Source organism: Dermacentor silvarum, chromosome 11 (assembly GCF_013339745.2).
Source record: "Dermacentor silvarum isolate Dsil-2018 chromosome 11, BIME_Dsil_1.4, whole genome shotgun sequence".
NCBI classification, from domain to species: Eukaryota; Metazoa; Arthropoda; class Arachnida; order Ixodida; family Ixodidae; genus Dermacentor; species Dermacentor silvarum.
Window position 1 is genome coordinate 68417310 of NC_051164.1, and position 16987 is coordinate 68434296.

Consider the following 16987-nt stretch of genomic DNA (forward strand, 5'->3'; position numbering starts at 1 on the left):
GACAGACTTCTTCTGGCTTCGGCCACTTTCGACTAGTTTCGACTATCTACGACTTAAACACTGGCTTGAATTTTCGGTGGGGCTTGCAATGGCTTTCAAACTTGCTTCGATCCGATCCAGTGACTGTTCGTCAAGCCGGCACGTATTTTCGTTCCACACGTTCCACGGTGCGTTGTTGTCGCGTGTGTTACCGGTGTCTTTATTTTCTTACTGACAGAGACGCGCGCAGTACTTCACAATGGTGAAGTTATCACAGGACCTTATACAGATGGCCGCGCAGTCTATCAATCCAGTTCGGGACAGAGAGCTCGACTTGCGAGGTGAGAACTTTCATCTATCTTCGAACGCTGGATGACTTGTCATGTGTCGTTTACCAAACATCCATTATTGTGACCCAGGTTACAAGATTCCCGTTATCGAAAACTTGGGAGCGACGCTGGTGAGTTTGCCGATGGAGGGGGCGAATTCGAGTGAAACTAGCGGTGGGTACTTTTCGAACTGTGCCGTCAAGAAACGGGCCCACTGATTCGTAGTCACGGACGCGGACGCCTTCCTCAAGTATGGCTTCAGGACTTAAGATACTGATACAAGTACATACAGATATAGTTCAAATACAAATACTGCCTCATCGACGAGCACACTACATAGTTTGCAGCACATATTTCGTATTGCTGCATAGTGAAGCAGAAGCTGCCGTGAAGCATCACGTCATTGGAGAAGGCGCGTCTTAAGATTAGGTTACTGAGAGACTGACCCAGTTATTCTAAGCTAGCAGTAGTTATAATCTGCCCTATTAGTAGCATGACATCACTTTCAATTGTCTCGCATAAAAATGATTTTTATGCGAGACACGAATAATCTCATTCAATCATAAACTGCACTGCACTTTAGACAAATCTTCTATTACGGACTGTATACGTTGAGACTTCTCAAAAGCATTCGACTAAGTAAGGCATAAAATTATCTTCTGGAAGCTTCAGCAACCAAACCTCGGTTCTGGTGTTTTAAGACGGATGGAATGCTTTCAAATTAATCGCTCACAATTTGTTTCTGCTAATGACCGTAACTCTTCTTTCAAAGTACAAATTCCATCCTTGGGCCTCTTTTATTTCTCATGTATGAACGACCTGCCTTCCACAATTAATTCTAACATTCATCTGTTCGCCGACAATTGTGTTATATACAGAGAAATAAAGAATGACAAAAAAGTTACCTCCAGTGGAACCTTAATGCCTAACTAGGTGTAACAAATGGCTCATGGAAGTAAACACTAACAAATGTAAATTTTTGCGTGTGTCCTGGATTATTACTCTGATGAACTTACTCATCAACATCTTCGTATCTTCGTACAAGTGTCTAGGGATTCATATTACAACTAATCTTGCGTGGACAACCATGTCGATCGCATCAACAATGTAAATTGAACTTTGGGTTATTTGCAGCGAAACTTTTGTAATGCACCATCCTCTCTCAAGTTATTATACCTAACACTAATACAATAAAAGTTTGAGTAGGCACCTGCCGTTTGGGATCCCAACCACACTAACCTCATTACTTAAATGGGAGTTTTCCCAACTTACTCTGCTCATTTTACTCTCTTCAAATTATGATCAAACTGCTAGTTAACAGCAACTAAAAACCTTGAACTTCCATCTCTTGCTTCTCGCCATAAAATCTCGAGGTTAACTATACTTCACAAGCTATATCACTCCACGGTGAATCTAAATCGCCACAACGTACATCCCACCGCATTGATCACCTTTATAAAGTACGCATCAAATATTGTAACACCAAGACTTTAATCTTAGTCTCCTTTCTGCCTCACACATCTCTTGATGGAACCACCTTCCCACAGAAATCTATTGCTATTACTAATAGTAGCTATTAATAATGATCATACTTTTTGTCCAACATTTACTAAGTATTTTTTTTTAAACACTTGTCACATTCCTTTTTATTCTTTGTAATATTAGACAATATGGTATAAAGCTGCTTATCTCTTGTGCTCTGCTATTTGCTATTTACCACAACATAAAAATTGTATAATTTGAAAGTTTATTTTTACTCATTGTGTTTTGTCTGTTTATCCAGTTCAACCTACCCCCCTCTGTAATGCGTTCGGGTCCTGATGGTATAAATAGACGAACTTGCAGGAAAGTTCGCCGAGTAAGCACATAAAAGCTAGTGAAAGCCCCAGGCATTTTTCCATAATGCCAACTTTTTTTAGTACTATTACGATTATATTTCGGCATGACAGGTGTTGAAAAAAGAAACTTTTTTAGTCAGTGTTGCCTATCCAGTATCGGCACTGATTCATGTTGCCCAATTTCATCGTGAAGGTATGCTAAAAGCGTGCAAGAAAAACATCCCTATTCACAACTGTGTGACCTAGTGCAGACAACTTGCCAGCTTTTGGCTGTTTGTCACTAATTTAGCATGGCATGCAGGATCAGTTTGACTGCATCGACTTGTCTGACAATGACATCAGGAAGCTGGACGGATTTCCGCTGCTCAAGCGCCTCAAGTCGCTGATGCTCAACAACAACCGCATATGGTGAGTAGTTTAATCAGCAGTGCTTGTTTTAAGACCACGAAATGGGAACACCTCCTGCCGTGCATGCATCGTTACCTTCTCGCTCAAGGTGGATGCCTGAACCATTTCATAGTACCAGGCGGGCAATCTCCACTTGCCATTCCCAGTGTGGTATCCTACCAAAGGACTGTCCAACCACAGTGGTGCTTAGCATTAATGGCTTAATGAAAACTTAATATCAGCAAGGCATGGACAATGAACTGCAAAAGTGTGCTAATTTGAGCTGGTGGGCACGTTGTATAGTTAAACCAAGTAATAGCGCGCATGGGACGGGACCAACAGATGAACAGACGAGGCGCTTTCTGTTCGAACTCTGTGCTTCGCATTCGTTCATTCCGTTTGTCTTGTTCTCTGTGCTGTTACTCAATTTAGCTACGTACAGTGGCGTCAAAGTGGCACTGCACAGTCCTGCAAATTCCTTGGGCTGCATCAAAGAATGTTGAAAATTTTGCAAGAAATTGATGATAGTGCCTTCTAATTAGTTGAACTTAGCACGGTAACTTAGTTGAATAACCCTGTCCCTTTGGCACAAGGTAAACTGGTATTGACTTACTTGACTTATTGTGACACCTGGGGGCCGCATGCTCAATCAACCACTTTCGGCAGATATCGGTTGGCTACGCCAGCTGGCAGAAACGGCAGTGAGGCATCTCATTTGATGCTGCGTCTTGCAAAAGTGAGTGTTCCTGAGACTAATCGGTCAAGAAAACATTCATATTTAGCAGGCAACGATGTGGAAGCTCTGAAATTAGTGCGGTTATAAGAGGCTCGCTCGGTGTGTTTTACACTGCAGTTGTATTGATTATGTGTTGATTGTGCACCTTTGTGCTTTTAATATGCAATAGACTAAGTTTCAGTTGCAAGTGTGAGTTGTGCGCTGTGGCTCCTGGTTGCAGCAATGTATCATTCCGCTCATTTGGTGGCAAAATAGGTTTAGGTCTGTGGCGCCTTTTACGTGATAACTGTCATGTGTATTTTACAGCATAAAAGTATGAGTCTTAGGTTATGTCAAATATACATGGCCCATACCTATATCTTTCCTTTATGTCTAAGGCAGTATAGTTACGTCACGAATGTTCGCAGTGGGAGAAGCCTTTCTAACCTTCAGGGCATTGCCTGTTGTGGATGTATATGGAGCATATATAATACTGCCTTCAGTGGCTAAGCCAGTATTATTCCTGTAAACGCAGCTTGAAGCTCGAAGGCTGCATGCCATTACCTTCTACATTAGGTGGGGGAACAGCTGGCCAAATGGCTGTTCGGCCACTGTACTTTTCAAAATTCCCCACCATGTTTTCCGCCTATTCTTTTGCACAAGCATTGATGCAGTGGTCACTATGTGGGGTTTTCCTTTGGAGAAAGTGCCTCCTACAGAAATAAATGTGGACAAGTCTCATCTATAGGATAGAGAGTTCGGCTAGTTGATATTTCATTAAGTCTGCCTGCCTAACTGCAGCCATCTTAGATAACACACACGCTCATACCCCTAAACTAGCACTTTCACACCAGGGGCTGTGTTCTCAATTGATCAGATTTGGTAACGCTCACTTTTGCATGACGGAGCATCAAACGCTTCCATGTAACCTCTTTGCTTTGTGTCTCGTCATTCCAGCACTGTAGTTTATAATGGAATCTCGTTACTTGCGCCGTCTGGTAGTGTAAAACTCTACCACTGCCTCCATACTATCCTCTTCACCTTGGTGCGAGCACAGTCGATGTTCTCCTCTGGTTTTGTTCTCCCTCCGCCAGCCGCATTGGGGAGAACTTGCAGGAGCAACTGCCGGCGCTGGAGACCCTGGTGCTGACCAACAACCAGGTCCAGAACCTGGGCGACCTTGACCCACTGGCCAGCATCAAGACGCTCACCTACCTCAGGTGAGCAGGGACACCACCATGTTTGGCAACAAGGGGACTGTATTACGATTTCACCATATTTAGCGATTCGCACATAGTTCTTTCTGGTTCCATGATTAATCTGGCAGCTCTTGCCCATTCAGTGATAGCTTACGGTGAATTCCATGTGGTCTTCCAGGAGCCAGTTGATGGTTTCGACTGGTTGTTTCAGATCAGCTCATTCTGCAGTGGATTGCTATTTCTTGATACACTATTGGAATACAGAGTCAAGTAGAAATTCACTTGTGCTTCACATCAATTCTGCTCGCTGTGGGGATGAGCGTGTGTCGGGCTTTAGCATACAATAAGATGTTTAGCACTTCACTTAACGTTTTCGAGCCTGTTGTCACAATTTCGTGGCATACGAAATCTGAGCTCCTTTATCCAAATGGGCCACTCAGGTGAGAAAAAGTCTGATTTTGACGTTCTGTGTAGTCATCCAGCAAAGCATGTCAACATGTTGCTATCTCTGACTCGGAAAACAATGCTGTGCGGCACTGTCTTTCCAGCGAGGCTGAACAGGTTACGAAACTATTGCATCTGTATTTCTTCGTGTGCACAAATTGCAGCTATCTCAGCAATACTAACTGTTTTACAGGCTGCTTTAAGATAACATACGGTTCACCTGCAGAATCAAAGTTTGTACACCGCAAAAACAAACAAATATGAAGGCACTCCTTCATGCTAGACCCGTTTCAAACGTGCACATTTCAACCAATTACAAGCCCACAGATTTCATCCAGGGTGAGCAATTGGGGTGAGATTAATTTTGGATGCATGCGTTAGAACATGCAAAATTAATCACAGACTGAAAACAATCTCTCACTAACTGCAACTCAAATATTTTTCTTCAGGCAAAAAAAAAAACCTAGGCTATGTATGCACATAGCATACGCATATTTTGTATGGTTTCGTTTTCTGTCGATGTGGGATGCATTTAAGCTTGAAGCCTATTTAACTTTGTTGTTGCCACTGTGGTTGTGCACCAAGCTTGGACTGTGGAAGATTCAGGAGCATTTAATACGAGTAGGGCCAGAACAAAGAGAAGGTGCATGTTTATAAACAGGTCGAATTGGGGAGTTCCAAGAAAGTGAAAACTTCCAATGTGCTGAGCCACCCAAGCTGCGTGAACTTGCGCTACACTTGCCTCATCAGCGCATTCCTGCATTGCTAATTCTTTATTGATGACCACTAACAGCTAAGCGCATAAATAAAGTACTGAGATGAAATTTTAGTCCCTTTATGTTATTGTGTCAGATGAAGCACCGGGACCTCGAAACCCTAGAAAGAATGTTGGCAAGCATCCGACTGCCATAAAAATTTAACATGATAGCTTTTTTTTTTTTTTCTACAGCTGTTTGTTTTCTAGGAGGTGACTGTGTCGTGATGTCAGGACGCTAAAGGTGGTCACGTGAGAGCGGGACATTGTAATTTTTTGGCACTCACTCAGTTTGGCTGCCCTCTGTTACTACAAAAGCTCCAATTTTATGACCTGTGGTGACACAGAACAGTTGTGGAATCTTTGTTTAACCGTACTGTGTCCACTGCCTGTTGTGGTTGCAGCCTGATGAAGAACCCCGTGACAGTGAAGCGTCACTACCGGCAGTACCTCATCCACAGGATCCCGCAGTTGAGGGTGCTTGACTTCCGGCGCATCAAGCAGAAGGCAAGCACACATCGCATGCTGTTCTGTTTCTTCCACGTTGCCAATCCGTGCACTTAGATTTTCTCTAGCCAGCCTGCACTTCCCATTTGTGACGACAATGCTGGTACTTACATCTTCAGCCTTGAGGTGGCATATGAGGGTTTATTGGTTAGTTGCCTGCTCCTGAGTTCACGTGCTACATACTGCCTGTGGTTAAAAGGCTGTGCTGCATCTGCCACTATAGCCAGGAGTAGTGGCACTGGCTAACACTTCCAGGTCGAGACCTAGTACATATGAACTAATACCCAAGGAAGTGGACAGTTTGACAATGGCACAACTTTGGAGCGTATTCAATACTTACCGCCTGGTGGGAAAAAAGTGAACTGCTTAGAAAACAAAAATATAGTTCTCCTCCTTCACGTCCGTGAGCGGCGCGGAAGGTCTCGAAAGCGGCATTTCAATCCATCGATAGCGAGCTAACGATGCCCATTGGGCGTGGTATGGAAAGAGTTAAGGGCACGGCAAAGGTGCCCTTCATAATCGCGTCAATAGCGGCCGCGGTTTCCTCCGCAGCGGTTGCGGCAAACAGCTGTTTCGTTTTGATTCGTTGCGAAGCTGTCAAGGATGAAGAGCACCGGCTACATCGCTATGGACGGACGATCTGTTGACAATCAGCTCACTGACAAAACAATGGAGATGTGCGCACGGTAGTGCAAACAGTGTCGCAAATGAAGGCGCGCGCCGCGGCTGTGCTGCGAAGGAAGTCTCGAGGCCTCGATCACCGCTGCAAGAGCCAATGAGTCTCGAGATGACGAGAAGTGCAGCTTCCATCCTGCTTTTGTGCAAAATAGCAACAGGATTTGCTCATTCATTCACTAAATAAATGTGTGTTGACGTAGTAAGCATTTGCTTATTGTTTTCGGAACACCGTCGATAATTTGACATTCAGTTAATTCGGACCTCTTTTTGTTTCCCGTGAAATCCCAATTAACGAGGTTTTACTGTATAAAAACAATAAATGTGCTCGGATGACTGCAGCTGTTTTTTAGGAGTATGTGCGCCTCCTGGATCGAAACTTCGAGGCAAAGCGTCGCCATGTGCTTGTTGACAAAATGGGAAGATTGGCAATGTCAAAGCGATCACTGTGGAGTTTCTGCCAGCGAACTCAACCATAATATTGCAGCCTATGGATCAGGGCATTATTGAGACCATGCGGAAGTTATACCACAAGAGTCTGTGTTGTAGCCCTTGCTGGCATAATTACATATGATGCAACATGGGCTACATCGACCTGCTTGGTGTCGTACATTTGTTAAACCATTCATGGCAAGAGCTGGCACCTGCAATGATCACGAACTGTTTTGCGCATGCCATCTTTTCCCGGCCGCACTTCGGCGAGCCTGACGATGATCACCAGGTTTGCCACAATCTCTGCAAAGCTCTGCAGAGAATCGTTGGCGAAAAGATTGGAAGGTAACTTTGACTCACTTACGTTGGTTGACACCGCTGTTCCCGTCGTCACCCCAGCTACGGATGCGGAAATAGTAGGCTTAGTTCTTGGTGGCCTCAATGAGGATGAAGAGCAGATGGACAAACAGCCTCATGATATACCATCAGTGGCATAAACGCAGGAGAGCCTCTGTCTACTGTGAAACAAAGTTGAATGCACTGACAGCGACTGCTACCTCATGCAGTGCTTGAACGAACAGGACCAGGTATTACTCACGCCCAGCAGAAACACCCGGTGGGCCAAGCTGACTGCCTTTTTTGCACCTCAGTAAGATTGCACCTCAATCGGCTGCGGCGCGCGCCTTCATTTGCGACACGTTTTGCACCACCGCATGCACATCCCGATTATGTTTTCGCCACTGAGCTGATCGCCAACAGCTCGCCCGTCCATCGCGATGTAGCCTCGACAGATTTGCACAGAGTCAAAACGAAACAACTGTTTTCTGCAACCGCTGCGGAGAAAACCGCAGCCGCTATTGACGCGATTATGAACGGCGACATTGCGGTGCTGAAGGCACGCGGCCGACACACGCACCGAGTCAGAACGAAACTACCGTTGGCTGCAACAACTGCGGACGAAACCGCAGTCGCCATCCATGCAATCATGGATGGCCACTACACAGTTTTTTAGGGATGCGGCGGACGCGCGTATCGAGCGAAAAGGAAACTACTGTTTGCCGCAATCGTTGCTGAAGAAACTGCGGCCGCTGTCGACGTGATCATGGATAGCGACTACTCAATTATGAAAGCATGTGGCCAATGCGGTGTTATGCGCAGCGGTAAATTCAAGAATAAAGGCTTTAAAGGTACAAATAGGCACGAAGCGTTCCAGCGTTGCTGTCATTCACGTACGATTTCCGCTGATGACTATGGCGACGTGGACTCGGCCGCTTCATTTCGGTTGGGTGCTAGCGCCGTTTTTGCTCTTTTGCATTGCACATTTGCGGCGCTCCTTGCTCCTCGAGCTCCCAAAGTTGTCCGCATTAACAGATGTGCGGCCAAATACGTCCAAATTAACGAGAGTTTGATTGCATTGAATAATGCATACGCCGGCCGAGACCAGAGGACTAGTCCGAATTATCCGGGTTTCCGAATTAATGAGGGTCGAATTGAGGCGGTTTTACTGTATCAACTAAATAGATAAGCACGGTGTCACGCTTGCACAGGTAAACATGAACACATCTCACTCAATGAGCATGGAAACTCTCTGTGAAATGCCAGAGAAAGTGCGCCAGCCTCAGCGGGCAAATTGACCTTCGCGCTGTGTCTCGTCTCACTTCAACGTGAACTAAACGTTGAAAGCACAGCACATACGAAGCTACCGGCACTCTGCGCATGCACTTTGTCCCCATCGCAGATCACTTTGAAGATGAGGCCTGCACTTCACCCACATCGCAGATCGCTTTCAAGATCGGCGCCTACGCAGCCGTGCTGTGAGCAGCAGCTGACGGAACGCACTCTCCCTGTCCATTGCCTCACCCTCGTGCTTCGGGCTCAAAAGAATGCTAGTTCTTTTGCCTTCCTCTCTCATGTGCGCTACATTGAGCCGCAATTGCCGGCTCACCCTCGTACTCTTTCACTTGCACACAGAGTGTAGGGCGTGCAGCAAGGATTTTATCGCCGTTGGACTTTGTACGAAACCTCACGGTGAGATGGCAGAAATGCGCTTGGAGTGTCCATATAATTGCTATCACAATATAACATTCACAAAAGACGTCTTGAAGTCTGACCATGACGGAAAATCTATTACGAGGTTGTACCATAAGCTGGCCACACCCGCGAGGTAGAATAGCACGTTGCTTAGCTTTGCTGCTTCGGCCCATTTATGGTGTGTGCTTACCCGCTCATAGGTCTTTAGCCAATCCTCAACGTCGGTGTCTCCCGCGCCTTTAAACATAGCAGGGTCCCCATTGATGGCGAGGCACACCAGAGCATGGTGCCGGTTCATGGGCAGGCACTTGCTGGGATGCTTCTTCGGGCATGGTCGACGGTACGATGCAGGATCGAAGTTCCAGGTTGCAGGTTTTGAAGGCGCAGCACGCTCCACTAATTGTAAAATGGTTTATTTGAACTCGGAGCAGCGCAGCGGCAACAGTCAAACGAGAACACAGCTTCCAAGCACGAGCGCCGTTGCCAAGCAGTAGTGCTGGACCCACTAGCGTCTCTCTTCGCTGCAACTGTAGCATGCACATCAGAGGGATGAGACACCTCGAACTCTACCGTAAGCCGAGGGACGGCCTCCGAGTTTGGTGCATCGTAGGTGCCAAAATCGAGAAGTAACGGCATGTATGTGAACATTCAAAATCAAATCTGAACTGCGCGCCATGGTGACGCTCAGTAGGCGGAGCATTGCGGGCACCACCCAACTCCACTGTAGCGTTCGCATTGCAAGGCATTGAAGGACTGGGTGCAAGCGAAGGGGGTCAAAGGCGAACTTTGATTGCCAATAACTCTGTTTCTGCTGAACACATTGAGGTACCTTTTGCGACAAGGTATCTCTGAAAGAATCTATTTTAACATTAAATGCAATTCTCGACTTCGATAAAATGCGGTTCAGGGCCCCTTTAAAATAGATGTTAAAATATACCCAGTGGCATGTGCCTAGTTGCACACACCCAGTACCGCACACCCAGTGGCCCAAGTTCTGGCGTTACAGAGGTTAGATGGGAACAAACCACCAAGGGGGTAAAATTCCCTAAGAATGTCAATCGCTTGTGTGCGTAGATTTAGTCATAGTTAAAGAACCCCAAGGTGTCAAAATTAATCGGGAGCCCTCCACTGCAACGTCTCTCATAGATCCAGTGCTGCTTTGTGACGTTGAACCCCACGAATCAATTGCTCTTGTTTGTTGTCACTGACTGCAGGAGCGACAGGAGGCCCAGCAGCTGTTCAAGGGCAAGCGGGGCAAGCAGCTCGAGAAGGAAGTGGGCGTCATCAGCGGAGGAGGAGGAGCTGGCCCCATCCGCAGCAGCAATGCCGCCTCGGCGCAGCCTCCGCCACCAGGCGCGGGTCCGACGCCGCCAGCCTCGACGAGCCGGAGCGGCCAACTGGAGGCCCTCAAGCAGGCCATGTCGCGCGCCACCACCCTGGACCAGGTGGAGCACCTCAGCTCGGCCCTGCAGTCGGGCGCACCCTTGCTGCCAGCATCCAAGAAGGCCTCGTCCTCAAGCACGAGGCCGCCAGGAAGTGGGTGTTACTGTCTGGGGGAGGGGGATTCCCTTCTTGTTTCTCTCTTTCTCTCTCTTGCGCTTTTCCCCTCTTTCTCATTTCTTGCTCTCCTTTACATAACCCCTCTCTGTCCTCGCCATTACGGGGATGTTCACAATGCATTTTCACAAACACTCTTTGCCTCGAGTGTCCTCCTGTACTCCACCAAGTGGCAGAAGTGTCTAGTGACCCAGTATAGTGTTTTTACTTCGCATGATGTGCAATACATTGCCACGATATGATTGACACGGTTCAAACAAGGAATTTCTGGGAAGCTGGCGTTTCGACAAGGTGTTTGTCTTCGTCCCCTCGTCAAAACTTTGGCACCAGAGACATCCCTTATTCAACAGCTGTTGATCACTTCAAGTCTCTCTCTGCATAGCTCAGTCTTGTTTAAATTGTTACCATGATACATTACATCCACTGCACAATGCATGTCTTCTTCACAGAATCATACTAGTAGATGTGTCGCGAGATTGTTTTAGCACACTATGATCGCATACCATGCTTTAGTGGAAATGGGAATCAGTGATGTAGTGAACAATTACAGAAGTTCAATGAAGAAATCAGAATTGAGCTTACGCATTGCAAGTGCATGACCAATGGTAATTGCTGTGGCACCATCTGGTGTGTAGAAATCGAAACACATCTGCAGTTTGGTGGCACCTTTTCTTAGGCCTAACAGCATCAAAACAAACATGAATTCGATAGTAGCAACAAAGCATGAGTCCTTTGTCTTCAGTGTGAGATGAGACTAAGAGATGGCTGGTCTTACAATTTATTTCTTGCTGTCAGGATGGAAAGTAAGTAGCAAGGTCGAATTCAAGCAGGCGGCCTGGGCACTACCATGTTGTTGCACAATCACCAGTAGTAGCCACTGTGGTAATTGGCATTATAGGGCACACATGCGCACAAGACACCTAGTGGTATCGTGTCGCATATCATGCAAAACTACAACTGTAGAGTGACTGCTGCAAGAAAGGAGCTGCTTGAAAAACACCCCTCCGCTCCATTGCCTTCTGGTAGAGCCGTGGTGTGTAGAGCAGAAGACTCAAGTCAAAGTGCAGTTGTGAACAGGTGGTTTAGCCGTAATTGCTGAGTGGCCATAGTGTAGATCTCTTGCAGATGCTGTGCACGGCCGCACCCTGAGCTGTTGCGTTCCGCAGAAGTGGCGCAGAACATTTAGGAGCTGCTGAGTCATTAATTTTGGGCGGCGTTTGATGTGGGGCTGTTTGCTGTCCTCAGGCTGTCTGCTCTCCTTTCACAAATGGCTATGCAGTTGGAGATGGGACCCCATTCTTTTGTGTGTGTGTGTGTTGTGGGTGTGTGTGCACGGCAATATCTAAATTTAACTGTTCTGCCCATAAATGAACTGACAAACTTGCTTATTGTAAATATACTGGTAGCCGCTCGTGGTGGTTGCTGGCCAGTTCGGCTGTTTCCAGACGTGCACGCCGGCGGCCACTTGAGCCCACGCGCATTGCTGACCATCATAGAGTGCCTAGACAAGTCTTGAAGCTTATCTCTGGACTGTAGATAATTGTTCATAATGATAGCAGCTAAAGGATAGTACTTTGGTGGGGGCGACATATGGTGTGAATGATGACTTCACGCTCCATAGTAGCATCCTGAATGTAGCTGACATCATCATCAGTCAGGATTAAAATATAACACTCTTTTTTCCTTTGGTGGGAGTCTACTTGTTGAACAACTTCTTGTTAGAAGAAAGGGAAAGCTACAGAGGCAAAACATGCACAAGAGTGCTTCTAGAAAAACTCCTACATTTTAAGCTATGGAAGAGAAGACATAAACATCTTGCTTAAAACAGCAAAATAAGACAAAATACATGAAAGTGAGTTTTAAATTTCACTTATCTTGCTGCTTTTGTCTTTCACGCTTGGGCAGGTGTGAAACGGTCATACATTGAAGCTATGCTGATTCAGCACCTGTTCCAAGACGCTGAAAGCTCTGTCCCTATAGTTTTTCTTTTGTTGTCATGCCATGTTATTGAATATAGGAATGGATAGTGTATGCAAAGGTGTGTAGTATATTAGAAAATATGATATGTTGAGCTGGAATTCTTTCCCAGTGTGCATACCTTGTTTTACTGGAGATGTGGAAAGGGCTATGTAGTTTGTGCGTCTCTCTCTATCAGATGCCAGTTGCTTCTGGGCACCTATTAGCCTTCAATATCTTGTTTATAATTTGTACATTATGTTGCAGTGCAGTTGAACCTCAGTGCTATAACGTACCCATACATAACTAAGTTAATTTAATATTTGGTTGGCCATTCCTTGATTCAATGAGTAACCAAAACTGCAAGTTCCTTATGCTGTTCTTGGTCTTAAAACGTTTGTGCAAAACTCATGGTCGCATTTTGTTTTTGTTCTGCTTTTTCAGCGGAGGATGTTGAAATGGAGGAGACAAACGGCCACTGAGGAGTCCAAAATCATTCCTGAAAGAGTTGCTGAAAGTTTGAGACTTCTGGTGTCTTGTCATCGTTCACAAAGCCCACTACATACTTTTTTTTTTTCTTTCAGTCGCTTCCACGCTCTCCACTGGCCAAGGTGACGTAAGCAGCTTTGCTTTTGTATATTTTAAATCGCTGCATGCAGCAGCTCAGACTGTTTCCATTTCCTTAACACCTCGAAAAGTGCTGTCAAGAACAGATACGGCACGTTTGGTTTAATCTTGCGAGGCCAGCTACTGGAGCAGCGCGAGAAGCGGTGTCACTCATGAGGCTAATAAATTTTCTATACCATTCTCGTTGATGTTGTTGTCTGCGTTCCTGTTATCTACTCTAAATATCCTGAGTTGTTGCCCCATCCCTGAGACATCACTTGCCTGTCTTCTTGCTGAATTGCAGTTTCGTGGCATATAAAAGATTAAACAGGAAAAAAAAATGAACTAACGCTTCGCATACCACAGTGTCTTCTGCAGAAATTACAAGGGGTGAAATCTGGCTATAGTAGCTCCAATAGTAACTGCAAGTGTGACAATTTAGCCAGCTATAGTAATTTTATTTGGAAATCCCATAGAATTACCTACAAAAAATTGCTGGAAAGAACTGTGTGTGCTCCTATCATTCAGCATCTATGGGAATAGTAGGTAGTACATGGATTTGTCTAATCTTCATGCTTGTGGCTTCAGATGTTCTGGCAGCTTCATTCACTGGTGCTTTATCTGCCTTTAGCAGCTTAAATTTCAAAACAGTCCTGTACGTGGAAAACAATAAGACTAGTTTCTGCTAACACCAAGTTATTGCAAAAACAAATCTATGCTGCGAAGGACACATTATTCCAGAGATGTGGGTTGCACATGCTGCTGACAGACATTGATGAAGTACATTGGTTGACTGGTTTCATAAATAATTGTTTCAGCCTGCCTAGTAAACTTTTTTTCAGTCCTGAGCTCAAAAGGTTGCACAGCCCCCTTTTCCTAATGAAATATGTCCGCATGGTGTTGGGGCAGGGGGTACACATGGCATGGGATGTCGCGGTGTGTTCTTTAGTGGGTGTATGTACGATGTCGGTGTGTGGTCTTGTCAGATCTGCGTCTGCCACAGCAGAAAATGCAGCCTTGTTTGAAATTGCATTTTACATCTCAACAACTCCGTCCAGGGCAGTGATAGTTGCAGGTCACATTGGCCAACCATAATAAAAGAACCAGAAGACGGGTTCCTCCATTGTCCGCCGCTGATCGCCCTCCGCGGAACGTCAACGGAACTAAAGGCTCCTTGGCGCACAATGGTTGAGCTCTCCTTCCTTCTCGGAACACACAAACTGCTCTAGTTGCTGATTGGTTAACACGATCACTAGTTTTTGCTGTACTGCACGCATTTGTGAAGGCAGTCAAGGCCAGTAATATCCGGTGTAGTTGGTTAGGTTGACAGCCTGTTCACTCAAAAGTGTACTTGAACTGTACAAGGTCTTTTTTTTTTTTCTGCTACATTGAGCATTATTTAAGATTCTCACCCCTAAGTCGGCTCCCTAATGTCCTCTTTGGCAGAATCTTTTGTCACCAGAGATAATTTCTATTCCAAATTTACATTGTTTTAATTCTGCACTTGTACTTCATCGTCCATGTCGTAGTGATATCAAATTCTGTGGTGTTTATGTGCGAACCGCCAACTCTTTCAAATTTTTCATAAACTGTATGAATTTGGGCTTGTTTTACGATTATACAAATGTTGTGTAAAGTTTTAAGAAAACTCTGTCGGCAAGCAAATTGCCTTCGTTGATCCCTGACGCTGTACAACACGTACAAGGTGGCATTGCTCTATACCGTTCGAAATCTTGCGATAGTGAAAGGATGCAAGAGGCTATTTGCTTGAATAAGCGAAATCGGCAGCAACAAAGTCTCCGAAAAAGTTGCGGTATATGAAAAACGGTGTGCTGCTTGCCAAATCATCTATAATAAAATGCATATTATGTGCATCGCTTAAAAGCAGTGTCCATAAGTGAGCTTTAAGTGCTATGTATAAGCGACCCCTTCCCTTCTTGTCATGTCCGCGGGATTATGCGAACTTTAAAATTCATAGGTTGGCAGGTATGTACAGTGTAGACCGCTTATAACGTAAGTCGCCGGAGTCGTGAATATCCGCACTATAAGCGGTACTGCACTATAACCAAAGCAACAATTTTCAAGGCCCACACATATGCAAAACATGTGCACCGAGCCGCCACATGTATGCGACAGTCGAGGAATGCGGCTAGAACGTTTGCATTCAATTTACACTCGAATCTCGTTAATTCGAACCTAATCACGTGGTGGCGCCTTCGACCGGCATTGCTCCGGCACCGCCATAGAGTAAAAGCTTAGGAGAGACCCCTCAATGTCGCGCGCGATCAAAAAAAAAAGAAAAGAAAAAAATGCGGCGGAAATTTCACCCTCTCTCAAATGGCAAGGTCGCCGATTCTGCGTTGCGCCGGAACATGCGTGTACGCGCCGACGTCTCGGCCACGCTACCGTAGCCACGCGTAGAAAATGGCAGTGAACCCTTCTTTCTCCTTTATGCTTTCTCTACTTTCTAGTCACGTGTTGACCTTGCACGCTGTGGCTATGGCGCAGAGGGAAGCAGCGGCGCTGTCCCAGGCCGGCCAATGAAACTGCCCACGCCGGCAAATGCCCGCTTCCCGATAACGGCAGAAATCGAAACTTCGGGGAACTGGCGCCGGGCCGTCTGGAGGGGTGGTGCCTGCACAGCGGCGGGCCCACAGGGTTACAGTCGAAAGTGAGGGAGCTACGAGGGAGGGCGAGGGGAGGCACCGAAGCGGCGGAGTTGCCGAGGCGAAATCCGCTTCCCTGCCGCCCTCCTCCCCCACATTCCACGGTCTCCGCGTGCGCCCTTCGCCATGCCGTGCCGGCGCAGCCCGCTCCCTGAAGTTTCGTTTACTGCCGTTATCGTGAAGCGAGCGTCGGATGGCGTTGGCAGTTTCGTGGCCCTCGTTCGCTATGCACGCCGTGTTATTTCATGACTCACACTCAGGATTCCGGTTTCAGCCTCACTGGCCGTTCGCTCGCACCACGTGCCTTTCTCCTCCACTTCGTTTCTCTTTCTTCCTCGAGCACTCTTTGGGGCGCCCGTTTGAGGGGAGCGTTCGCCATCTCCGCTGACTTCCGTACTCCCAGGCAGCCGCACTGTAACCGGTATTTCGTTTCCCGCAACTGCACTATAAGCTATACGTGTATACATGGAGTGCTATGGGAAAATTAACGGGAGTCTGAAAAGACCGCACTATATCCGGTCCTGCACTATAAGCGGTTACGTTATAAGTGGTCTATACTGTACCAGGTGTGCGAGGTTTTTGAGAACAGAATGACAACTTCAGGAATAGCAAGAATATTTTAGGCAATATTCGGTATATTTGTTTCAAATATTTTGCAGTGTTTCTTTTGCTTCTTTTTTATAGGACCATCTTCAGCCTCGATTATTGACTGTATTCAGCTTCAATAGTAGCTGCATGCCCGCATCAAATAGTACAGATTAAAGTAGCAGTAACAGCCTTTATCGAGTTTTTATGATTGTGTGGCTGCTTATTAGTCTCCCTCTCAGTAATAGCTGCCATACAGAGCAGCATACAGATTTAGATATGCAGAACTAGGAAGCTACATTAAGGGCAATGTGACTGCAGAGGTTC

At 46.1% G+C, this 16987-nt stretch overlaps 1 protein-coding gene across 1 annotated transcript; it reads left to right on the plus strand.

Annotated features, from left to right (window-relative positions):
* Nucleotides 1–115: 115 nt before the first annotated feature.
* Nucleotides 116–13618, plus strand: LOC119434093 (U2 small nuclear ribonucleoprotein A'). Its single transcript, XM_037701406.2, has 7 exons — nt 116–320; nt 399–439; nt 2448–2554; nt 4343–4468; nt 6050–6152; nt 10505–10826; nt 13248–13618. Exons 1-7 carry the CDS (start codon nt 239–241, stop codon nt 13283–13285), a joined length of 819 nt encoding a protein of 272 aa, XP_037557334.1. The 5' UTR covers nt 116–238; the 3' UTR covers nt 13286–13618.
* Nucleotides 13619–16987: the final 3369 nt, after the last annotated feature.